Below are 24606 nucleotides of genomic sequence, written 5' to 3'. Positions count from 1 at the left end.
TGAAACAACTATCTAATGAGCTTCTGTGCATCTCTTCCCCCCAAAATGCTTTCACTGACATCACTGTGGCTTCACATCACCGAGTCCAAGCTTGGTAACTTGAATGAGCCCTGGCGGGACGATTGACACCATGGAAGACGGCAAACGCCGCATATCGAGGCTCCCCACCCCCCCAACCCCCAGAGAGCAGGTTGTCAAACATTCATCAGCGTATCACCGGTTGATACTATCAGCTACGTAAACTCACAGAAGCTTCCTCTGTGCCCGGCTCTGAGCACTTTATTCTTTCTGCCACCTTGTGAGTTTGGACCGTCATTCTCAGCCCCATGTACACATGCTGAAGGTTACGTGGCTGGTGACAGGCAGGCTTGAGGTTTGAACCCAAGTGCTTCCAAACTCTGGAACTTGGGCTCTTAAGCACTATGGGCTTCCTGTCCCGGGACCATAATAGTAGCAACCTCAGTCTGCGGTAAGAGACTATGTATGTAATGACTACATATGTAAATGCTTCACATGGGTACATATTAGAACTTCGTAAGCGGGCGACATTACCATTGTTACTCAGCAGATGGGGCCCAAGGAGTCTCAGGAATGGTGGGGTGCAGAGAGGGAGGAGTTCAGGATGGTGTTCCAGAAGTTTTGAGATCCCAAGGGCTCTGCAGGGTGAGGGGTGGGGTCTCGGGGATGGGTTGGGGGAGCTGAGTCACTCCTTCCTAGGCTTAGCGCGGAGAGCCGCAGTTCTCCAATGCACCACGCGGGGGCAGCAGATCACCTCCCTACACGCACCTGCCCGCCACACCTCAGGCCTCACCCTGGCTCCGCCCCCCTCACCCCAGTACTGTCCCCACCCCATTTCCCAAATGAGGGGACTGAGACTAAATGAAGGGGGGAGGCTACAAAATGATGAACCTTAAAAACAGTATGCTTAGCGAAAGTAGGCCGACACAAGGGACCACTTACTGTGATTCCTTTTATATCGAATGTCCAGAATAGGGAAAGCCGCGGGGCTGGGAGCAGAGGGGAAGGGGGGAAGGGGGGGCTGCTAAAGGGCTATGGGTTTCTTTGTGAGGTGATGAAAATGTTCTGGAATTAGATAGGGTGACAGTTGCTGCATCCTTGTGAATATACTGAGAGCATTGAATTGGGCACTTTGAAAGGGTGAATTTTATGGCATATGAATTGTACCTCTTTTTAAAACAATTTTTTAAAGTTTATTTTGAGAGAGAGAGAGAGAGTGTGTGTGTGTGTGTGTGTGTGCATGAGTGGGGGAGGGTCAGAGAAAGAGGGAGAGAGAGAGAATCCCAAGCAAGTTCCCAGCTGACAGCAAGGAGTCCAACGCGGGGCTCAATCTCACAAACCCTGAGATCGTGATCTGAGCTGAAATCAAGAGTCGGACCCTCAACCGACTGAGCCACCCAGGTGCTCCTGAATTATATCTCAATAAAATATTGAGTTAAAAAAAGAGGGGGGATCTGACAGCTGTCACCGCCCACGACAGGTCATCTGGTTCCAGCCAGATCTGGTCGCTGCCTTCTGATTTCCACGGGTCCACACGGACCTGGTGAGGACAGAGCCTCTTCCCCCCCAACCCCCCCCAATCTGGGCCACTCAACCTGGCTCCTTCCCCAGGGCCCAGGTCTTGAACTGAGACCTTCAGATCTTGGAATCTTAACCCCTGACCCACTTCTTCCAGCATAGGTGTCTATAGAGCCCTTGCTGGGGCTGGGGTAGAAGCAGGGATCCCTGAGCCCAGCCCCGACCCTAACCGCACACCAACCCCAACTTTGCCTAGGCAAGTGATCCCTTGTTCCACGCCTAACACCTGCGACACGATGCCTGAGCGCCCCAAAGAGCATCTGAACCTGAAACCCAGCCTTACAAGTAACCCAAAGCCTGCATCTAACCCCACCCAACCCCCAACCCATTCCCAGCGCCCCCCCCCCCCACTGCACCTGCCATATGCGTCCCCAACTTCCAATCCTTAGCTCTGATCTATCCCCATGTGTGCATTCGGTTAATAAACCTTTACTATTATGTGCCAGACGCACATCTAGGGATATAAAGATGAATGAGGTAAGCAAAATCTGCTTTGGATTTACGTTCAAGTGGGAGAGTCAGGAAATCTACAAGGGAGACAGAGAAATCTGATCGTTCAAATTGAGGAAGGTGATATGAAGGAATTGAGGAATCAGAGCCAGTCCCTGGGGAGAGAGGAAGTGGGGGGGGGGGGGGGGAGAAGGGGCTTCTGCTGTTCAGGGAATGTCTCCTTTGAGGGACAGAGGCTGGAGCTGAGGCCAGGATGAGGTCGAAGGAGGGAGCCATACAGGGACCCGGGGACAGGGGAGAGGACTATAGTTCCAGAGCCTTGCCCCATGCCACCCACGCCCTGAGGCCTCTGATCGCAGCTTCTGGGCCAGCAGAACCTTCCTCCCTGTCTTTATTCCAGAGCCAGGAACCCGAAGGAGAGCTCTGGGCTCGCATCCAGCGTTGGGTGTCTCCCCAGGGTGCCCAGGATGGTGTTGTCACCTTGGAAGGCGTGAAGAACAGGCGGGGGGGGGGACAATTCCGGGTGGGGGTGAGGGTGGGGGCCAGACTGTGGCCTTGTCCTTCCCAGCCCAACCCCAGCTTGGCCTAAAAGGGCAGACAGATAAAGAGTCCTTCCCGCCCCTGGCCCCAGAGAGGGAGGGGTTTCCTGACAGGAAATTGACCTCCTCTAACCCCCCCCCCCCCCCCAGTTCCAAGCTCTCAGCAGTTCTGGCTGAAGTGTCCTCAGGGCAGGACAGCAGCAGGGACAGAGGGACGAAGGCGCCTGCTGACGAGGAGGTGAGTGTGCTAGAGGAGGGGGCAGGATTCTTGCGCCCTGGCCTGGGCTCCCCCCTGGACCTGGGCTGGACCAGAGGTGGTGAGAACATGTGCCCTGAAGCCAGGAGAGGCTGGGGGCAAAGACAGCATGTGGGGTCTGGCCTCAGGAGGGTGCCAGCCACAGGGCAGGAGGAGCCGGGGACCGCAGGGGGGTGCAGTGAAGAATCTGGGGACCCTGGGGATCCAGAGAAGCTTCAAAGGAGCCAGGAGAGCTGGGACCACCAAGGGAGAAAGGAGAGAAAGGGTCTGATGCCCTCGGAGTTCAGGTTGGGAGAAAGCGGTGGATGCTTTTCTACATCCCCAAGAGATGGGGGCTTGGAGATGGTGTTCGGAGTGAAGATGTGCATGAGCTTGAACCGGGCTGGGCTGATGATGGGATAGTTTGGGGGCGAGGTCTGGATTGGGGTTGTGTGGCTGGGGTCCAGCATGGACGCACACTTTATAAGGGCTGTTCCCAGATACAGACTTGGGGGCTGGAGGTGCTGACTTCTGCAAACAGGTCAGACTGCCCGTGGAGGGTTTAGGGCTTTGGGGAAAGGCTGGCAGCGAGGAGGAGGAGGGGGGGGGGGAGGAGGGGGAGGAGCCGAAGCCCAGAGAGGGAAGCGCTGGTGGCCAAGACATCCTGTGGGAGTCGGGAGGCTGGGGGCTTGAGGGATGCCTCGGAAGTGAGTCAGGGGCCCGGGCACTGGGAGGCAGATGAGGGGGCTGGAGGGGGCAGGATGTCGGAGGAGCCAGTTTGCAGAGGCGGGTGGTGGAGGGTGGTGGAGCCTGGAAAGTGGCCGGGCCACTTTGGAGAAACTGTTGCAGCGGGGTCTGAGGATGTTGGAAATGGCTTGGGGGGGTATTGGGATCCAGTTTGGGGATGGAGGTGGGAGCCAGTGGGGGAGTGGCAGATCCAGTTTGGGTCATGTTGGCTTCTGTTACAGGGAAGTAGAAGGGGGATGTGGATTTTCGGGGGGGGGGGGGACGATGGACACAGGGCTGGGACACGGTGAAGCCATTTGTGGGATGAAACACACAGAAGCCAGTCGGGAAAATGAAAGACAGAGAAATCCGTGCACGACTTGTGGGTGTGTGCATGGGGGGCTCGTATCGATTGCCCACAGCCATGGGGGCTCCAGGCAAGGGTTGCCATGGTGACTGCCTCTCTGGAGGACAGGGGACCATGGAGACTGGAGAGAGGCTTGAGGAACGACAGCTGAGGTCCAGAGGCTGAAGTCAGGGAGGAAAGAAGCAGGGGGGGGGGGGGGCTCCCACATGAAAGGAAGATGCTCTTACCCACGGCCCAGCCAGCTCGGGGACCCTTTGAGCATCAGCCTCCTTCCAGATGCTCTATGCACCCCCAAGGGGCCGCCCAATCCCGACCCTGTCCCTCAACTGCTCGGAACCTGTCCCAGTTCAAAACAACCTATGTGTCTAGCAGGAGGTGAGTGGGGAAACCCCTGACGTTTCACACAGTTTTGCCAAAGCCAGACAGTGGAAGAGTAACGCGACACTGAAATCGACTAGAGCCACCGAGATAGGCACGGATACCTCTCCCATGTATGTGAGTCCAAACACCACCATCAAAGCGCAAGTTGCTGGGTGCTAGTAGGAGAGCCTTCACAGAGCGGATCTGAAACCCCGTAAAGCGATACATTGTTTCTGGATGCAAGGCTACGGAGGCTTAAGAGTAAAAGTCGGGTTGGCCTGGGGAGACACGCATTCTGGATGCTACTGTCCTGGGAAGAGGGCAAGGGAGGAGAGCTGGGGGCGGGGAGTGCATCTTGTAATGCTCGATTCTAAAAAAGACCCCCCCCAAAAAAAACAAAAACAAAACAAAACAAAAAAACCCACCCCAAACAAACAAACAAACCAACCAACACCCAAACAACAGCCAAGCCTGAGCCATAGAAACAGAATAGCCACAAAATAGAATGTTTGCAGTAGACGCAGCTAGGATTGGAAGCAGAGGGGGTGCTTATTTGTTTTCTAAATTTTTCTGAATTCCCGAGTCTTTGAACGATTTCATCATTTTAAAAAGCGCCCTTCCACAGTTCCCCAGTGTCCTCGGGAAAAAGCCCAAGTCCCTCCTCGCGGCTTTCCTCTCCGAGGCCCTGCACGTCTTGCTCTGTACTGACCTCTCCAGCTTGACTCCTCACCCACAAGGAATGAGGTCCTTGCCTCCTTCCTTTGTTTCCTGTTTAGCACCCATTCATTTCCTGAGCGCCTGCCCTGGGAGTTGGGGACGCAGTGGTGATTGAGACAGCCCGACCCTGTCCCTCCAGGGACTTCACAGTCCGGTGGGGGACACAGACTCATCCCCAGACACTGACAACTCAGAGTGGGGAGGGCTGGGATGGGGAAAATCCTGAGGGCGGAAAACTCGACTCAGCCTAGGCATGACAGAGGGCTTCCTGGAGGAGAGGGCCTTGGGGGCTGGATCCTAAAGCCTGAGTGGTGCAGGGAGAACAGGTGTCCAGGTAGAAAGATCAACAAACGCCGGCACCCAGAGGAGCCTGGAGGGGGAGAATGTGGGATAGCACTGGTGAGGTGCACAGCTGGCAGGAAAGGGCGGCTGGATTTCGCGCCAAGGGTACTGGGGAGCCATGCAACGTTAAGAGAAAGAGCAGGGCAAGTTTGTGCTTTAACGAGATCCTCAAAGGTGGGCTGGAGGGGCCAAGGCGAGAGCTTGGAGACCAGGGAGAAAGGGGGGAAGTGGGAGGGGGCCTGGACTGGGGCAGGGGCCATGGAGAGGGAGGAGATGAGGGACTGAGGAGGTGGGATAAAATTCACTTTATTTTGTTCTATTTTATTTGAGAGAGAAAGAGAGGGGGGGGGAGAGAATCTTTTAAATGTTTATTGAGAAAGAGAATCTTAAACAGGGTCCATGCTCAGTGTGGAGCCCAACGTAGGGCTCGATCCCGCGACCCTGGATCATGACCTCAGCCAAAATCAAGAGTTGGATGCTCAACCGACTGAGCCACCCAGGTGCCCCACCAAGTTCAAGTTATGGGGCGCCTGGCTGGCTCAGTCTGTAGAGCGTGTGACTCTTGATCTCGGGGCTGTAAGTTCGAGCCCCACGTTGGGTGTAGAGATTACTTAAAAATAAAATCTTGGGGCCCCTGGGTGGCTCAGTCAGTTAAGTGTCTGACTCTCAGTTTCCACTCAGGTCATGGTCTCACGATTCGTGAGGTCGAGCCCCGCCTCAGGCTCTGTGCTGGCAGCACGGAGCCTGCTTGGGATTCTCTCTCTCTCCCCCTCTCTCTGGCCCTCCCCTGCTCTCTCTCTCTCTCTCTCTCTCAAAATAAGTAAATAAGTTTATTTAAAAATTTGACTTTAAAGCGTACAATTCAGTGGCATTCCAGTACATTCACAGTGCTGTTAACCATCCACATTATGTAGTTCCAGAACATTTTCATGTCCCAAAAGGAAACCTGTACCCATTAAGCAGCCACACCCATTAAGACCCACCCCCGTCTCCCAGTCCCCGGCCACCACTCACTTCCTTTCTGTCTCTCTGGATTTGCCTGCTCTGGACATTTCCCAGTAAGGCTTTGCTAAGGCGAAGAAGAAGGCGGGATAGAGGTGACAGGTGTGCTGGCTGGACAGGGGAGAGACGAGGCAGGTGCCCATGTGTGTGACTGATGTCCGGGTAGACGGTGGGGCCCGAGTCCCCATGCAGTCTCTCCTCTTCGCTGGCTGTGCCGCCTTGGGACAGACGCTTCCCCTCTCTGAGCCTGTTTCCTCTTAGAGTGGGAGGGTCCACAGAGGTGATGAGCACCCAGACAGGAAGTCAGGCAGGGAAAGGGTCTGAACGCCAACGGTCAGGGTAATCAGACAGGTCTGGGCGCGAATGCTGGCTTTGTCCCTGAATCACCGTGGGGCCTTCGGTAAGCACCTTTGCTCCTCTGAGCCTCAGTTTCCTCATCTGCCACGTGGGCATATAGTAATAGCACTAGCCTCATGGGATTAGTGAATGCTCAGACCAGTGCCTGGCACGCAGGCCCTGCGTTGCTGGGCACCCAGAGGCGTTAATTATCAACACCACTTATGTTTTTCCCAGGCCCCTGCCTGTCAAGATGCCCATCCTGAAGAGTCTAGGGGTGGCCGACCCTAAGGTGCCCCGGGCGGGGACGCTGCCTCTGAGGTCCTCTCGGAACCCCTTTGAGGAAGTTCCGGGACCGGAAGAAGACGAGGTTGGGGAGCTGGGGAGCCTGCCCAACGGAACATCGTGTCGCCGCCGTGCCACCCTGGAGAAGCTGGCCGGCCTGGCCCCCTTCCGGCTGGGCTGGACCCCCGGCCGGCGGGCAGGCAGCCCCGGAGATGGGCAGTCCCGCTCTTTCCTGGGCCGAGTGCTGACACCAGGGATACGCAGGAGCTCAGCAGATTTTGGCCTCCTGGCCAGGCTTCAGGGGACCCGAGCCCAGGGCGACGAGGAGGTGGCTGGGGAGGCCGCCCGGAGACTGGCCTTCCTGAGACTGGGACGCGGGCCCAAGCCCCGCCGCGCGTCACTGGCTGAGAGGGTGGTGCCCGCAGGCGAGGCAGCTCCCGAGCCCCCGCCCAAGGTCCCTGAGCCCCCAAAGATGAAGGAACCTCTGTCAGGTGAGTCGGGAGCCCCCGCCCAGCCCCCTCCCCCCAAAATCTTGATTTCTATCACCAAGCCCTGGCCCCAGCTGTGTCTCCACACCCTCCCCCAATCCACCCCACCCCCAATCCACCCGCCCCCAATCCACCCCGGACCCATCCCACCCGCCGCCTGCCGGCCTCAACCTCACCCCCATGTCCTATGATAAGGATCATGAGCTTTGGTCTCATCTCCTCTAATCCCTTCTGCACCCCCAATTTCAACCCTCCTTCCCTCCCTCCCTTCAAGTTCAGCCTCCATCCCATCTCCTTTCCATGTAGCCACATCCAACCTTGACCTTATGCCTCTCCCTAACCTCTGTACCCCACCCCCTTCCCATCGCCAGCCCCAACCCTGGCCCCAGACTGCACCCCAACCTCCTCCTTCACCCCCAACCTCCTCTCCTCTTCCACCCCACTCTGAACCCCAAACCCAAATCCAGCCCAACCCCCCAACCCCCAGCTTCAACCTCATCCCCACCTCACGTCCCAGCCGCACCTCGAACTCCCCGCCATGCCCAGCGCCTACCTCCCACCTGCGTCTCCCCACTGTGTCCCCCACGGCCTGTGTTACGTTCTCCAGGCTGCTGTAACCTTGTCCCACAACCCCACAAACCGGGTGGCTTCAACTGTAGAAATCTATTCTCTCCGTTCTGGATCCATGCCCTTTCAGACACGCAGAGGGGACTCCTTCCTCGACTCTTCTGTGCCTGGTGCTTGGCTGGCCATCTTCTCGCGATGCGTGTCTGTCTCTGTGTCCACATCTCCCCTTTGTGTAAGAACACCAGTCACGCCGTATCAGAGCCCATCCTACGACCTCATTTTAACTTGCTCACCTCTCCGCTCATCTCTGTCTCCAGAGATGGTCCCATTCTGAGGTACCGGGGGCTTAGGACTTCACGCGTGTTTTTTCTTGGTGATGGGGGGGGGCACAACTCAGCTCATACCCCCACCCCGTCTCTATCCTCAGCCCCAAACTACCCCAAGCCCCAGGGTCTTCTCTTCAATGCCTTTTTGAGTTTCTACTCTATCCTTATTCCAACCCCACTATCCCTTTAACCTCATCTCTGTGCCCAAGAACCGTCAACACCACGGGGGCCAGCCAGTGCCCTCCCGCATGCAGGTTGCAGCCTGGTCCCCAATTTAGCCTCACGCCCAACCCCCGACCCGGGCCCATCTCAGCACCCACCTTCAACCCCAACGGCAAGCTAGTCTCTCCCCCATCATTCTTTTTTTTTTTTTTTTCATTAAAAAAAATTTTTTTTCCATTTATTTATTTGAGAGAGACAGAGCCACAAGCGGGGGAGGGGCAGTGAGAGAAGGAGACAGAGAATCCGAAACAGGCTCCAGGCTCTGAGCTGTCAGCACGGCGCCCGACGCGGGGCCTCGAACCCACGAACCGTGAGATCATGACCTGAGCTGAAGTTGGACACTCAACCGACTGAGCCACTCAGGGGCCCCTCATTTTTTTTTTTTTATAACGTTATTTATTTGTTTGTTTTGAGACAGAACATGCAAGTGACCATGGGGGGGGGGGGCGGAGGGAGAGGCAGAGAGAGAACCCCAAGCAGGCTCCAGCCTGTCAGCACAAAGCCAGAGGCAGGGCTCAAACTCATGAACGGTGAGACCACGACCTGAGCCGAGATCAAGAGTCAGAAGCTTAACTGACTAAGCCACCCGGGGAACCCCTCTCCCTTCATTCTTAATCCCTGACCCTTAATCCACCCTGACCCTGAACCCCCCCCCCCCTTCCCAACCTCCACCCACATTCCCGGCCCCAACTCAGGCCCGGTTTTCATCTTCAAACTCACATCCAAACCCTTCTTTCCATCCTCAGCCGTCGCTTCAATTCATCTCCGCCCCCAGTCACCGTCCCAGGCCCCAGATGTCAAGCTCAGCTCCTTTCCTGTCCCCTCTAGAGGTTGCACCCCAACTTCCCCCTCATCCCTTATCTCAGTCCCATCTCTGAGACTCCGGTTCGGATCCCTGGGGCTGGCTCCGTCCACCTTCAAACACCCCCCTCCTCACTCCCAGACCCCCCACCCCCACCCCCCAACGCCTGCTGCCTCAGCCCCCGGGGACCTCAGGAGAGCCCTCACTTCGCCCCACATCCTGGCCAGGAGCTATTTCAGCCCCGGCTCCCAGGGGACTGGGAGGGCACTTCAGGGAGGCGAGGAGGGGGTGACTGGAGCCCCCGCCTTCTGGAAACGGATGGGCAGAAATAGCGCTGGCCAGGAAACAAGTTTCTCTGCCAGGGAGGAAGTGGAGGGGGGTGGAGGTGTCGGGGTAACCCTGGGCCACCGGGACCCTCCCTTGGCCTTCACGCGAAGGCCTCCCAACCCCCTGGGGGTGTCTCTTGGGGGAGTCGGAACGCACAGTGCCAGATCACCCCCACAGCCACTCACCCCCCCCCCCCCCCAAAGACCCTCTCTGGTCTTGCTCTGCTCTCCCCACCTCCTGGCCTCCACCCTGCCCCTTGATCCATTGCTCTTCTCCACCGGCTCCCCCTACCTGGCTCAGACTGGCCTCCCTCCCGCCCTCCCATTCCCTGGATCCCTTTCTCTGGATCTGAGGTGCCTTCCCTGTCCTCGCCCCTCAAATATCCCGGTCCCTTCCCCCTATCCTCACCCACTCTCCCATACCCTGTGCCGTCCCCCGCCCCTCTCCCCTCCGCCTCCCCCCCTCCCCCCCTTCCCCTGACTTCTCTCCCTCCTCCGCCCCTCCACTTCCCTCCCTCACCCTGCCCCCCATCCCTCGCCCGACAACCTTCTCTCACCCACCCCTCTTCGCCCGGAACGTCCCGGGCTCCTTTCTCGGCCCCTCGCCTCCCCCTCTCCCCCCGCCCCGCGCCCTGCTCCCCCCTGACCTCCCGCTCTGCCCCCACAGTGCTGGAGATCCTGAGCCTGATCCAGCAGCGCGAGCTCGCGCGAGCCGACGAGCACATCTTGGAGCTGGAGGCCGAGGAGCTGGCGTCGTCGGGGGGCGGCGCGCCCGGGCCGCCCGGGGCCGAGGGCGCGGCCGGCGGCCGCCGGGCGCGGGACGTGGCGCTGCTGTACGAGGCCCTGCAGCGCGAGCTGTGGGCGCTGGTGCGCGAGACGCTGGCGGGCCCCGGGCCGGGCGCGGGCGCCGGGGCGGGCGCCGTGGCGCAGCTGGGCCAGGTGCTGGTGCAGGAGGAGGCGGCCGACGGGCGCCGGGGGCCCGGGGCCGCCCGCAAGCTGCGCGCCCGCTGGGCCGAGGCGGTGGCGCGCGCGGCGCGGGAGCGCCTGGAGGCGGCGGCGCCCGGGGCGCCCGGGGGCCTGGCGGGGCAGCTGGAGGCGCTGCGGGCGCGGCTGCTGGAGGATATGGGCGTGGTGCGGGGCCGCCTGGCGCCCGCCTACCCCGCCGGCCTGGGCGCCTTCGGCGTCTACCTGCGCGGCTACCACGGCGCGCTCGCCGACTGGCTCGGGGCCGCCGCCCGCCGGAGGCTGCCGCTGGCCGACCGCTACGCCCTGCTGCACTGGCACAACCAGGTGTACCCCAGGTGAGGCGGGGCGGCTGCCCCCGGGGCGCGCAGATCCCGCCCCCGACCCCCCCTCCGACCCACGCTCCCCCAGCCCCGGCCTCGCCAGGTGCTAAAGACCTTGGAACGGCCCGCTCTTCAACCCTCGCCTCTGAGAACCCTCGACCCCGCCAGCCCTCACCGCCCCCCCTCCCCCCCCCGGGGACCCTTACGATCCGAGCGTCTGAGCGCGATCCTCTCGTCCCGCGCTAGAACCCGAGCAACACGGGCCCTTCCGGTTGTGACGGGTCAGGACCCCCAGCTGACCCCTCCACCCTGGGGAGCGTGGCACCGCCCACCCTGCCCGTCCTGGAATCTGAGCCTCGCTGCGCCCGCTGGTCCCGGAAGCTTAGCGGCCTTAAGTTGCCATTCTTAAAAATCTTAGCACCATCGACCCTTCCCGGCGGCGTAGGACCTTCGCATCGTTGACGGTTAAACTCTCCGAATCTTAGCAACACGGATCATACCGCTCCCTGGGGTTGTAGAACGTTAACACCCCCCGCTCTCCCAGACTTAGAACCTATGGGCACCATTGGCCCGTCCGGTTCTGAAATCTCAGCAACACTGACCATTTCTTTCCCTCCCCCCCCCCCCCCCCCCGCCACCCTTTCTTCCTTCCTTTGAAAGACTCCATTTTTTTTTTTTTGAAAGTAATCTCTATACCCGGTGTGGGGCTTGAACCCACGACCCCGAGATCAAGACTGCAGGCTCCACAGACTAAGCCAGCCAGGTGCCCACCACTGACCACTTCAGTCCTAGAAGCCTCCGGGTGCGGTGGACCCCTCCAGGCCTAGAACCTTGGCATCAATGACACTTACACTATTAGAATCTCAGTATTGTTCTGAGTCCTAGAATTTAACACAGTCTCATTTTCATCTAGAACCTTTGTAGCATTGACCCCACCCCACCCCCAATCCTGCAACCTTCACACCACTGATTCTTAAAATACGAGGACCTTAGCACCAACATGCCTAAAATCTTAGCATCGCCGACCCTCCGAATTCTAGAACCGTTACTGCTCTCTCTTTCGATCCTAGGGCATTAGCACTGTTGATTTTTCCAATCTTAGAACTTTAGCACGGACGCTTTCTTAAAAACTGTTTTAATGTGTATTTATTTTTGAGAGAGAAAGAGAGACAGAGGATGAGTGGGGGAGGGCTAGAGAGAGAGGGAGACACAGAATCCGAAGCAGGCTCCAGGCTCTGAGCTGTCAGCGCAGAGGCCCATGCGGGGCTCGAACCCACCAACCGTGAGATCATGACATGAGCCCAAGTCAGATGCTCAACTGACTGAGCCACCCAGGTGCCGCTACACTTTCAATCCTAGAGCCTTAGCAGCGATGAGACTTCAAATCCTAAACTTCAGCCGCATCCACTCTGGATGTGGACCCACTGTGGATCCCTCCAGGGTTAGGACTGTAATCTCTTGATCCCTTGAATTCTAGAAACTTGGCATTTAGAACCTCAGCGCCATGGACTCTGCCGCTCCTAAAATTTCCTGTCAAGTGTTTGGATCCTAAGACATACCCAGTCTGGTGGCCAGGGGATGGAATATGATTAGCCAGGACTGGGTCACCTACTGGTTCCAGGGACAAGGGAGCTGGCCACAGCCAAACCACAGGCTGGCGAGTGAGGAGGGTGGGTGGTCCCTCAAATAAAACCCTCACGCTGCCACCAGAAGAAGGGGAAGGTGACAGGTACTGACATCGACCCCCTAGATCCCATCTGGGACTCTGTATGAAGGACACGGTCACATCTCCCATGGGAGACGGAGGCAGGACGGGGAGTCCGGAAAGCTTCCTGGACGGGAGTTAAGTTGCTTTGTAGGAAGATGGTACTTCTGGCTGAGAAAACGCCAAGAGCAAAAGCCTGGGGTGCGTGTGGGTGGTGGAGGAGGCATAAGGGGTCTGGTGGTATGGCACAGACCAGGTGTGTAAGAGTGTAGGACCCGGGAGCGAGGGCTGGACTGGGGAGGCCTCGAAGGCGGGTGACGTGATGGGGACAAGGAGTGGAGGCAGAAGCTGGTCACGGCCGAGACTCTGCGTGCCAGCCCGTCAAGCCTGGACTTGATCCCTCCAAGTCTTGCCCGGACACCATTCATCAGGGAGCTGACTCAGACAGCTGGGGCCAGGGAAGCAACAATTCCAGAGACTTCCTTTGAGGGATGAGCAAAGCTGGCCCCTAGAGAGGAAGGGAGTGGCCCAGGGTCACAAACACACTGGGTGTGAAGGGGTGGGGGGGTGGGGAGGGGTTCCGTTGCCCAGGGTCCCCCCTCTCACAGACCCCTCTGTCTCTTACCTCCCACTCCCAGAGAGGTCCTAGGGCTGGTGGACCTGGTGGCCCTGGAGAATGGGGAGCTGGGGCCCCTTCTGTCTCCTGGCACCCTGCGGGGCTTGGAGGATGAATGTGTCACAGACGTTAAGGTACCGGGGGGACTCGGGAGCCAGAGGCGCTCTGCAGGGAGGGAGGGGTCGCTTGGGGGGGGGCTGGAGGGGGGGCTCTCCTCTCCCCCTTTCGCTACGTCCATTTCCCTGTTCCCTTTGTGGATTTCTGAGTTCTGTCCGAAAGACACAGAAGTGTAAGCCCACGCTGATCACTTCTGCCTTATGTTCCGTGTGGTCACCCAAGCACCCAGGGGGGCACAGAGCCGATCAGCAAAGTTTCCAGACATTCCGATACTTGGAATCCTAGAGCAGGAGTCGGTCACAGAAGCTCAGCCCGCGGTCCCAAAGACTCACAGAAGGAGGGCATGAAAGCAGTCTGTGCATACAAGCGGGGCCGATGGCAAACCCGGGTAATAACTGGCCAGGCGTAGGCACCAGTGAGGAGAAGGGTGGGGCCATCAACACCCAGCCTGGCCACGGGGCTATCTGCCACTGGAATGCCAGTCCTGCCTCGGCCACAGAGGTCAGAATCGTAGTAACTTGAGAGCCTAGAGTGGTTCTCAGATTCACTGAAGGGAACATTGGACCAGGGAATCAGACGTGTGTCAACCTCAGAATCCCAGACCCTTGGAATTCTTGAATCACAGAATCTGACTCTCTTTGAACAAAATTTTTTTTTTAATTTTTATTTATTTATTTTTGAGAGAGAGAGAGAGAGAGAGAGAGAGAGACAGAGCTGAGCAGGGGAGAGGCAGAGAGAGAGACACACACACACAGAATCCGAAGCAGGCTCCAGGCTCCGAGCTGTCCACACAGAGCCCGACGCGGGGCTCGAACCCATGAAACTGTGGGATCATGACCTGAGCCGAAGTCGGATGCTTCACCGACTGAGCCACCCGGGTGCCCCTCGAACAAATTGTTTTTGCAGAACCTGGGGACCAGAGTCTTAGGACCGTCAAATAATGACAGAATAGACCCTCAAACTCCCTGGCCGTCAGATGGATGAAACTTAAAACTATAGCCTCTTAACATGAAGCTCCAAATCATAAGGACGCAAGGGGCTGGGGAGGTTTTGTGGTCCAGCCTCCCTCCTTGGAGTAACCTTGACACGCTCAGGGGTAGGACCCAGATCGGCCTGGGGCTAAGAGGTGGGAACAATGGAGGGGAGAAAAGGAGGGACAGGCTTCCAGGCACCCCCTGACTCCTGCATTTCCCCCCTGCAACCTCCCCGCTCCAGGCTCAGACTCGGGCAGCCCTGCTTCGGGTCCTACAGGAGAACGAGGAGCACTGGGGGAGCATGGAGGAGCAGCCCAGCAGCCTGGCGCAGGATGTGTGTGAGGTAGGGGGTGGGGAAGAGGAAGGAGAATCCGTTCTCCAGCGCCCCCCCCCGGGGGGCGGGAAGGTAAGACCTCCCCCCTCCTCACCCCTTCTCCTCTCCGGGGACCGTGTAGTTGCTGGAAGAACATACGGAAAGAGCACCCCGCATCAGCCAAGAGTTTGGGGAGCGGATGGCCCACTGCTGCCTGGGGGGGCTGGCAGAATTCCTGCAGAGGTATGGAGGGCTGGGGCGGGGCAGGGGTGCAGGGCGGGACGGAGGCATCGGTAGCCGGGATCCAGCAGAGAGAGGAGAGATGAAAGGCAGTCCAGTAAGGATGGGCAGGGGCGCTTCAGTGAGGGTCACGGGCTTTGTTGGGCTGAGTGGCCAGCAAGGGGACCCTCCTCAGGCCGGGTGCTCCGTCTGTCACGTGTCATCCCTTTCTCCCCCCCTCCCCCCGACTAGCTTCCAGCAGCGGGTGGAGCGATTCCACGAGAATCCAGGAGTTCGGGAGTTGCTACCCGACAGGTACATCAGTAGGACCATCTCCCTGGTCAACTGCGGGCCCCCCTTGAGGTGAGAGCACCCAGCGTGTGGGGGAGAGGACCAGTCCCGGCGACAAGCTGAACTGGGGTGCCCGGGGCCCTGGGTGGGGATCACAGAGCTGGCCCAGAGACACGGGCATGTGGGGGCCTTAGAAACATCAAACCTTGGGGAGGGGGGTCCTAGAAAGAATCTTAGCATCACAGAGCACTAGAATTATGTAGCAATCAGAATATTGGGGTGCTGTAATTAACACGCACCTAGAAGAAAGACTCAAACACTCTAAGAATTACAGATCTTTTTTATTTTGCTTTTTTTAATCGTATTTTCCCTTTTTTATTAACGTATTTTCAATGCATTTTCAAAATCGGTGATGTATTTACATGCTTCCTAATTCAAGGCACACTCGGGCACACCGTGAAAAGCCTCACGCCTATACGGCCCCCACCTTCCTTACTGCTAGAGTCTGTCGTATCTTTGCAGGACATTTACCAGTAAATATGTGTAAATAAGGGTGTGTGTGCATTTGCATACTCTGCATATATATACATATGCATATTTTGTGCATATCCATACACATATTTCATATATACCTATTTCATATTCATATTTCATATACAAGTAAATATATCTCACTAATGTGAATCCATATTATTCCTTTCCCTTTAAGAACATTTTTTTCATGTTTATTTATTTTTGAGACAGAGAGTGAGCAAGGGAGGGGCAGAGAGAGTGAGGGAGACACAGAATCGGAAACAGGCTCCAGGCTCTGAGCTGCCAGCACAGAGCCCAATGCGGGGCTCGAACTCACAAACCATGAGATCATGACCTGAGCCGAAACCGGATGCTTAACCAACTGAGCCACCCAGGTGCCCCTAAAGCTTTTATTTTCAAGTAATGTCTACACCCAATATGGGGCTCGAACTCACAACCCTAGGATCAAGAGCCTCATGCTCTACCGACTGAGCCAGCCAGGCCCCCTTATTCCTTTTCCTTAAAAAGAAAAATATGCAAATGGTAGAATATTGAACACACTTCTGTGCCTTTCCCCCTTAACAGCTTGGAGATCTTTCTGTGAGCTTTTGGAGTTACCACTTTTCCTTTGCAACACGTGAACTGCATTCCACGTTTTGCATGTTCGATCATTTATTTAATGTGTCCCCAGTGAATGGAGAGTTGGCTCCACCCTGTTGCAGAGAAAAACGTGGCACACCTGTCAACTCCCACAGACGTGGGGACTCTGAGGGACACAGTCCCAGAAGGGGGCCCGCTGGGATTTGGCCAGAAAATGCCACATTGCTCTCAGACCAGGTTACTGCCCTTTTAATGACGGAGGGATCATGGTTGCAATGAGAGAAAATGAGAAGCGTAGAATCTTAGAATTCTAGATGTTTAGAATCACGTTCCACGGAGCTCCCACACACACACCCCCCCCCCCAGCCTCCCAGACATCCCCTGATATTTGTCATCCCCCAGACTCTCCCCAGAGCTCCTGACTCTCCCCAGCTCCCCATCGGACCTATCACCTCGGTGCTCACAAAATAGAGTCCATCTGAGAAGGCAGAGGGGTCCACGCAGTTGAGCTGAATATCGGGGCTCCTTGACTTTTGGCTCCTCTGATCCACACAGGGCTCTGGCAGAGCGCCTGGCGCGGGTGGGACCCCCCGAGAGCGAGCCGGCCCGGGAAGCCGCAGCCAGCGCTCTGGACCGCGTGACCCGCCTCTGCCACCGTGTCCTGGCTGACCTGCTTTTCCAAGAGCTGCAGGTAAGTGAGGCAGGGGGCTGGGGTAGGGCCTGTGCCAGGAGAGGGGAGTACCCCACCCCCCCCCCTCAACCTGCAGTTCCTTTAAGCCCATGACTCGGTGTTTGGGAAGCATGCAGGGGTGGTGGGGGGGGTGATGGCCTGTTTGGGCCATTTGTAGGGGGGCAAAAGGGGGTGGAGGAAGGAAGAGAGGGGAGAACACAGTCAAGGGAAGGATGGAGAGCCACCAGCAGAAGGGGTCTTGGGGATCAGGTGGAGCCCCTCCCCACTGAGGCCCCCCACATCCCTGCCCGGCCTCTCCTAGACCCTGGAGCCCAGGTTACCCCTGGGCTCCTGTGCGCGCCCAGAAGGGGCTGGGGTCAGAAGTGGGTGAGAGTATGTGGGGAGGGCGGTGGGAGTACCTGGGAATGAGACAGAGGTGTGTGTATCCCTGGTTATAGTGCACGCTCAATCTATGTCGTACATCCGATCATGTCCCTCCTCTGCTCAGAACCCTCCATGGCCCCCAGCTCATTCAGGGCAAGAGCCAAAGTCCTTGCTGTGGCCCCCAAGGCCCTGGATGGTCTGACCCTTTCCTCTCCCTCTCTGACCTCCCCTTCTCCCACTGTCCTCCTCACTTACTCCACTCTGGCCATGCCAGCCCCCTTGCTATTCCTTAACAAGACATAGTCCAGCCTCAGGACCTTTGCACTTGCTGTTTGCTCTGTTTGGACCGCTCTTCTCCCCAGTAGCCCCATTGCCCCCTCCCTCACTTCTTTCAAGTCTTGATCCAGATGTCACCTTCTCAGTGAGACCTCCTCTGACTGCCCTATTTAAAATAGAAGCCCCGGAGGCACCTGGGGGGGCTTAGTCAGTTAAACCTCCCACTTCAGCTCAGGTCATGATCTCACAGTTCGTGGGTTCGAGTCCCGCGTCGGGCTCTGTGCTGACAGCTCGGAGCCTGGAGCCTGCTTCAGATTCTGTGTCTCCCTCTCTCTCTGCCTCTCCCCTGCTCATATTCTGTCTCTGTCTCTCAAAAATAAATAAATATTTAAAAAATAATAAAATAGAAGCCCCGAGAAGAGACTCCCTTCCCCACTCCCTGCTGAGTTTCTCTCCAACCAAGCACTTAGGGCCACCTGCTCTGTTACTGCCTTTGCTTTTTTTTTTTTTCCTCTCCCCAATCCAGCTCCCCCCTCCCCCCCGGAATGTGAGCTTCTCCAGGGCAGGGTTTGTCGGAATGTTTCTAAAATAACTTTTTATTATGGAAAATTTTCAAACATACACAAAAAGTAGGCAGAATGACAGAATGACCTCCCGTGGACCAGCTCCAGCAAGTATCAGCTCCAGGCCAATCTCGTGTCGCCTTTCTCCACCCCCCCCCCCCCGCCCCCGCCACATCCTGTCATCACCCATCAACGTTTCAGCCTGCATCTCCGAAAGATAAGAAACCAAGGGAACGACGATAATTCCTTAAAATCACCAAATATCAGATCGGCATTATGATTCCCCTGACCCGCTCGCGATGATCAAATCCCCAAGAGTTTTGTTTGTCTCGTTCTGCACCGTGTGTCCCCGAGCCTCCTCCACGCGTCCCCAGCGACCCAGCTGAGCCACAGAAAGGGGGCGGGGGGGGGGGTGTTTGTTGAATGGCTAGACGGACAAGTGTGTGCATGAACGTGAGCGAGTGGAGGCCTTATGGGGGTGCTGGGAAGGGGTACAGTCTTTGTTCCAGCAGTGGGTGCACTGCTTCTGAGGAGGGGGACCTTGAGCCAGTTGCTTGCCCTCTTGGGGTTTCTGTTCGCTTATCTGGAAAATGGGCACAGGTGGCTGGTGGCCGGAAGGAGCCAATAAGATTGTGGCTGTACCGTGCTTACCTGGGTCCCAGCCCACGGGCACTGGCTGATATCTCGGTAAAAATACAGGGTTCAGAGGGGGCGCCCGGGTGGCTCAGTCCGTTAAGCATTCGACTGCGGCTCAGGTCACGATCTCACGGTCTGTGAGTTCGAGCCCCGCGTCGGGCTCTTTGCTGACAGCTTGGAGCCTGCAGCCTGCTTCGGATTCTGTGTCTCCCTCTCTCTCTCTGCCCCTCCCCTGTTCATGCTCTGTCTGTCTCGGTCTCAAAAATAAATAAACATTAAAAAATTACAAAAAAAATACAGGGTTCATAGCAACAGTGACAGGCCCTGAACCAAGAGCGTCAGCTCATCTAATTCACACCTGCTTTTCAACACAAGGCCCCACTCCTGGAGGTTCACGCGGCCAGGCTACTGTTCGCAGTAGGTGTGGGGCAGAGTGGGATAGGACCTACTTCAGTTCAGGCCCCCTGGACACTGACCCCCCATGTCCCCGGGGACCTCACGTTCCCCAGGGTCCACCCGGCCCACGGCGTCTCCCCCTCCCTGCCCCCAGATCCACTTCAGGGACCGTCCTGCTGCTGGTCCCACCTCTTAGGTCACTTGCAGGTGCCTCCCTCCCCTCCCCCCCCCCCCCCCGAAATTGTACGAATCCTACTATCTGGGTCCTGCATTCCCCCTCCTCACCCCTCTCATCTGCTTCTTTCCCTCTTTCTTCTCTTTTGAGCCCCCCCCCCCCTTTCTGCTTCTGCCTTGCCCCTCCCATCAAGATCTCGGTAATGCACAAGCCTGACCCACTCCTCCTGCTCAGAACCTGCCATGGCTCCCCAGTGCCCTCAGGAGGAAGCTGGGGCTCCTCACAGCCCTGTGTGCTCCAGCCACCCCCCCCCCCCCCCCCCCCCGTCCCCCTGTGGCGAGTTCTAGCTTCAAGAGTCTGTGGAACCCATCAGTCACACAGGACGCCCTTGCCTAGAAGAGCCCGGGCTTGGTTTGCTGCTCTGCTGTTGCTGTCTTGAAGTTCTTCATAATTTTGAATGAGAGCCTTTCATTTTCATTCTGCGCTGGGCCCCTCAAGTATATGGATCTTGCCAGCCACAGGAACACCTTCTTTCTGACCCCACTGACCCCAAAGCCCGTCTGAAATCTGAGCCGCCTTCACACTGGCTCCTCCCGCTGATTGAGCCACTCCCTCTCCCACCCCTCACCTCCAGCCTCTGTCCCCAGCTCTGGTGTCCCCTCCTCCAGGAAGCCCTCCTTGACTCTCTCCGCTGACTCAGGCATCCCCTCTGGGCTTCCCAAACTCCTGGGTTCCCGCCTCCCTGCCCTGACCACTCTGGGTCCATCACTGGGGACGGTCTGTCCCCCTCCCCGGACTGTGAGCCCGGGGAGGGCACCGTACAGAACCGGTTCGGCTCCCATCTGTTGAACTGGTAAGTGAAGAAAGACGGTGGCAGGGAGGAGGGCTAAAACCATCTCCCCCTTCCGTCGCACCCAGCCCCACTTCAACAAGCTGATGCGCAGGAAGTGGCTGAACAGCCCGGAGGCCCTGGATGGCATCGTGGGCACGCTGGGCGCTCAGGCCCTGGCACTGCGCAGGATGCAGGATGAGCCTTACCAGGTGCGCGGGCTGGAGGGGGGGGGGGGGAGAGGAGGGGCGGGAGCGCTCCGCTGGGGGAGACGCGTTCAAGGTGCGGAGCCACTCGCTCAGAGTGGGATAGGCGGCGCTTGCGCGGAGGCGCATCCGCGGGCATGTAGGATGGGGTGCGCCCAGGGTGGGGGCCTCTGGGAGGTGGGGCTCCCGGGGGGGCTGGGCTGGGCCGGCAGGGGGTGCCGGCGAGCTGATGAGGGGGCAGAGGAGGGTATCATCGGGCAGGACTTGGGGTCACCCGTTGGGAGTCGGAAGGGCTGCCTGGGGGGCCGGGGGGCTAAGAGGGGGTGTGGCGCCCTGTGGGCGGGGGAGGGGTTCCCGTTGGGTGCCCGGAGTGGGCGCGGGGCGCGTGGAGAGCGGGGGAAGGGGTCACCGGCTGCTCACAAGCCCTCGCGTCTCCCCCGGTCCCCAGGCGCTGGTGGCCGAGCTGCACCGGCGGGCGCTGGTGGAGTATGTGCGGCCCCTGCTCCGCGGACGCCTGCGCTGCCGCTCGGCGCGGACCCGCAGCCGCGTGGCCGGGAGGCTCCGGGAGGACGCGGCCCAGTTGCAGAGGCTCTTCAGGCGGCTGGTCAGTGCGGCCCCGGGGGTAGGGGTGGGGGTGGGGGGGCTCCAAAAAACCTGGCCTCGCGAGAATCCTCCCGCCCCCCACCCCCGACCCGCTAGCCGGGGCGGGGCCTTAGCATAAAGCCGTCGCCCAACTTTCAGCCCACGGTGAACACTTTGATCCTTGGCCTCCGCGCGTAAAAGTCGGCTTTCTCACGGTGGGGGGGGCTCGCCTCCGGGCGCAAACCGGAATCCGGTCCCCTGTGCGTGGGGTGCGGATTGGGTCACTTAAGTCCTGTGAAGGGCTTGGGACCCCACCTGGCACAGAGGTAGCGCTCCGGAAACGTCAGCTATTGTCACGAGCACAGACAGAGGCTCAGCGCAGCCAGAACTCAGAATCTTGGCGTTCCCAAATCCAAGAGTTCCAAATTGCCCCCCTCTTTAATTTGTACCCCGTTGCAACCAGCAGGAGCTCAGCAGCGGGGCCGGGGGGGGGGTGTGTGTGTGTGTGCGTCATTTTATTAAGAACGCAGAGAGACCCCCTGTACGCGTCCTCCAGGTTCCCCTAAGGGTAACGTTTTGCAAAATCCTAGGGCTAGGCTTTGAGGGGTGTCCCCGAGCCCCCCCCCCCAATTATCCACAAACCTGGGAGTAGATGTATTATGGATTTTTCTTCCAATTGCCCAAGCTTCCAGATAACCCGCCCCTGGCCCCCTTTACAGACGCGAAGACTGAGGCCCGGAGGGGTGTGGTTTACGGGGAGGGGGACCTGGGGCCAGAGTGTGAGCCTGGGGCCTCCCCCTTGCAGGAGTCCCAGGCCTCGTGGCTGGACGCCGTGGTGCCGCACTTGGCCGAAATCCTGCAGCTGGAAGACACGCCCAGCATCCAGGTGGAGGTGGGGGTGCTGGTGCGGGACTACCCAGACATCAGGTGAGGGTCCCCCACCCCACGCCCGCGCCCGCCCGGCTCGTTTTTTGCGCGCGCGCCGCCGCCAGGCCGAGGACTGTCCGGGCCCTGGCATCCGTCCCCGCGTTTCCTGCTCTTGGGGCGGCGAGCGTGTCTGACGGCCGTTTCCTGCTGGAACCAGGGCATTATTAATACGATTTCCCTCCTTCTCCTGCCGTCGCCGCCGCCACCAGGGCTCGCAAACAAACAGGCAGTCACAGGAAGCCCAGGGCAGGGGGGCGCGGGGCCGCCGGCGGCAGGAAGGGCCAGCCCAGCCTGGGAGCCGCGGGGGACACGGGGACACGCACGGGCACACGGGCGCACACGCACTGGGACGGCGGCAGGCGCCGCTCAGATCCTGGTGGACCATTTCCTTTCTGGGTGACCCTCTCTGAGCCTCGGTTTCCTCACCAGGTCCATGGGGGATAACAGGACTCTTTTCCTAGGATTTGGGGGGGGGGATTCTTCGTCATCATTCCATCTTCCTTCTCCTCGTCATCCACGGTGACCGCACTACCGATTCCCGATTCTTATTTATGAGCCCTGATGTCAGACCTGAGAAAGCATGTTACACACCCACTCAATAAGTAAGGCCTATAATAAGAGTTATTTTAGCAAATTATATGCAAGTAAAAGGCAGCGCTGTTCTCAATGCTTGGCGTCATCTGAGGCAGGCAGAAATTAAGGAGATTGCCCTAAACGCCACAGCTAGCAAAGCTGGGGACTTGACGCCAATCCCCCCCCCCCCCCCCCCCCCCCGTGGCAGGCCGTCTCTAAAGCTGGTGCACCTGACCACCCATCGCCACACCGCCCCCTGTGAATGCGGATGGGGGTGGTCGTGCAAGGCTCTTCTGTGTAGTGGGGGGGGGGTACCCCTACGCCCCAGGGAGTGAGGCCTCCGCTGGGTTTAGGCTCCAAGGTTGAGGGCTTGGGGTGAAGGGAGCCACCAGTCCAGGACGGTTACTTCTGACTCTGGGGAGGCGGGGGGGGGGGGGGGGGGGAGAGGGAAGACGCCTGAGCTGTGTTGAAGGGGGGTAGCGCGGAGGCCCGGGAGCTCTGTTTGAAATGAAGGTTCTGGAAATGACTGCTGGGTTCGGGGTCTCGTGTGGGAATGTGGTGATGGTTCCTAGCTTTGGGCATGGGCTCAGGAACCGGGAACCGCAGCGGTGGAGAAGCTTCCAGACCTGGCCTGGGGTCGGGGTCGGGGGGGGGGGGGGGGGGGGGGAGCGAGGTGAGGGTCCTGACCGCGGTTGTGGGTGAGCACTTCCGGGTTAGGTGGGAGCGATGGGGGTGGGGGTGGGGGCGCTGTTTGAGGGGCAAGGGAGGGTGGAGTTAGGGTTGGTGTAGATTCCAGAGCTGATACAGGTGTGAGGGGACCAGAAGGACATCCAGGAGCTGCCTGAACTGAGTTGGGGCTGAAGATTGGGTTTAGAGGTGAGGGTTCTGGAATGAGTTAGCAGTGGAAGGATTTGGAAATGGTTGGAAGGGAAGTTTTGGAGGATAGTGCCGGCAGGAGGGGAGACTGGGGGCTGGGGGGTGGGGGGGGAGGGACCTGGAGGGCGGCAAAAGGGCTCCAGAGCTAAGGTAGGTTCTGGAACGGATGAGGTTCACAGGTGGGCCAGTGTGCGTCTGGCGCAGAGGACCCCATGCACGTGTCCCTTCCTCTGTCCCCAGGCGGAAGCACGTGGCAGCCCTCCTGGACATCCGGGGCCTGCACAACACAGCCGCCCGCCAGGAGATCCTGGCCGTGGCCCGGGACCTGGAACTGTCGGAGGCGGGAGCCCTGTCACCCCCTCGGGACCGCGCCTTCTTCTCAGACATCTCCGTGCCCCGCCCACCTTTCTGCCTCGGCCTCCCTCTCTTCCTGGGCCGCCTTCCCCTCTCCCGGCTGACCAGGCCCGGTCTGGCCTGCCTGCCCCGGCTTCGGCCTCCGTTTCCATCACGGCCCCCCACCCAACGCTGAGACTCTCCCAGCCCCCTCCCACCTCAGTGCCCCCCATCTTTGCTGCTGACAAGCCGTTCTCCTGTAGGGCCCCCTCTTGACTCCCTGCCTGGGACCACAGACGACCTAGGATGGAAAGATCTTCAGAGGCCTTTGGGGCCACCCCTACGCTCCCTGCTTAGAAGAGAAACGGGCCGGAGGGACCAAGGACTTTCCCAAGGCCACGAAACTCAAGCTCAGCACCAGCTCCCAGCCCAGCGTGTGCTGGGTGGCGTTTTGGAAGGCTCTAGAGAAGTGTCCCAGGCCCCCCCTTTTCCCCTCACCTCAAGGTCTGGCCCCAGTCCAATGTATTAAGGAATGTACGATACTTAGAATAAAGAGGTTTCTATTTAACACAAGGAAGGGCTGAGTCCCCAGCGTGTGGGGGAGGAAGGACCGGGGGCAGGGCCCAGGGCCAAGGGCTTCTCACACGCCCAAGGCTGGGCTGGGGTCCAACTCCTGGGCAGGGCAGTGGAGGCTGCGGGAGGCCCCGGAGGGCAGAAGCAGGCAAGCCATCCCATTTACCCCGAGTCCCCAGGCTGCGTGACTCCATCGCGAGGCCCTCGGATGCTCTCAGCCAGGGTCCCTCATTTTGTCAATCCTGACATGCCTGTCCTTCATTTCTGGGCCTGGCGGCTCCACCTTG

The 24606-nt window shown here is 58.8% G+C and overlaps 1 protein-coding gene across 1 annotated transcript; it reads left to right on the top strand.

Annotated features, from left to right (window-relative positions):
* The first annotated feature begins 2670 nt into the window (after nucleotides 1–2670).
* EXOC3L2 (exocyst complex component 3 like 2) lies at nucleotides 2671–24319 on the top strand. Its single transcript, XM_047835498.1, has 12 exons — nucleotides 2671–2823; nucleotides 6908–7446; nucleotides 10354–10987; nucleotides 13316–13427; nucleotides 14626–14727; nucleotides 14840–14940; nucleotides 15169–15279; nucleotides 16876–17011; nucleotides 20339–20461; nucleotides 20904–21059; nucleotides 21843–21964; nucleotides 23654–24319. Exons 2-12 carry the CDS (start codon nucleotides 6924–6926, stop codon nucleotides 23940–23942), a joined length of 2409 nt encoding a protein of 802 aa, XP_047691454.1. The 5' UTR covers nucleotides 2671–2823; nucleotides 6908–6923; the 3' UTR covers nucleotides 23943–24319.
* The last annotated feature ends 287 nt before the right edge of the window (nucleotides 24320–24606 follow it).

The sequence above is a fragment of the Prionailurus viverrinus genome, chromosome E2 (assembly GCF_022837055.1).
Source record: "Prionailurus viverrinus isolate Anna chromosome E2, UM_Priviv_1.0, whole genome shotgun sequence".
In the NCBI taxonomy this organism is placed as follows: Eukaryota; Metazoa; Chordata; class Mammalia; order Carnivora; family Felidae; genus Prionailurus; species Prionailurus viverrinus.
This window is presented reverse-complemented; position numbering and strand designations above follow the sequence as displayed.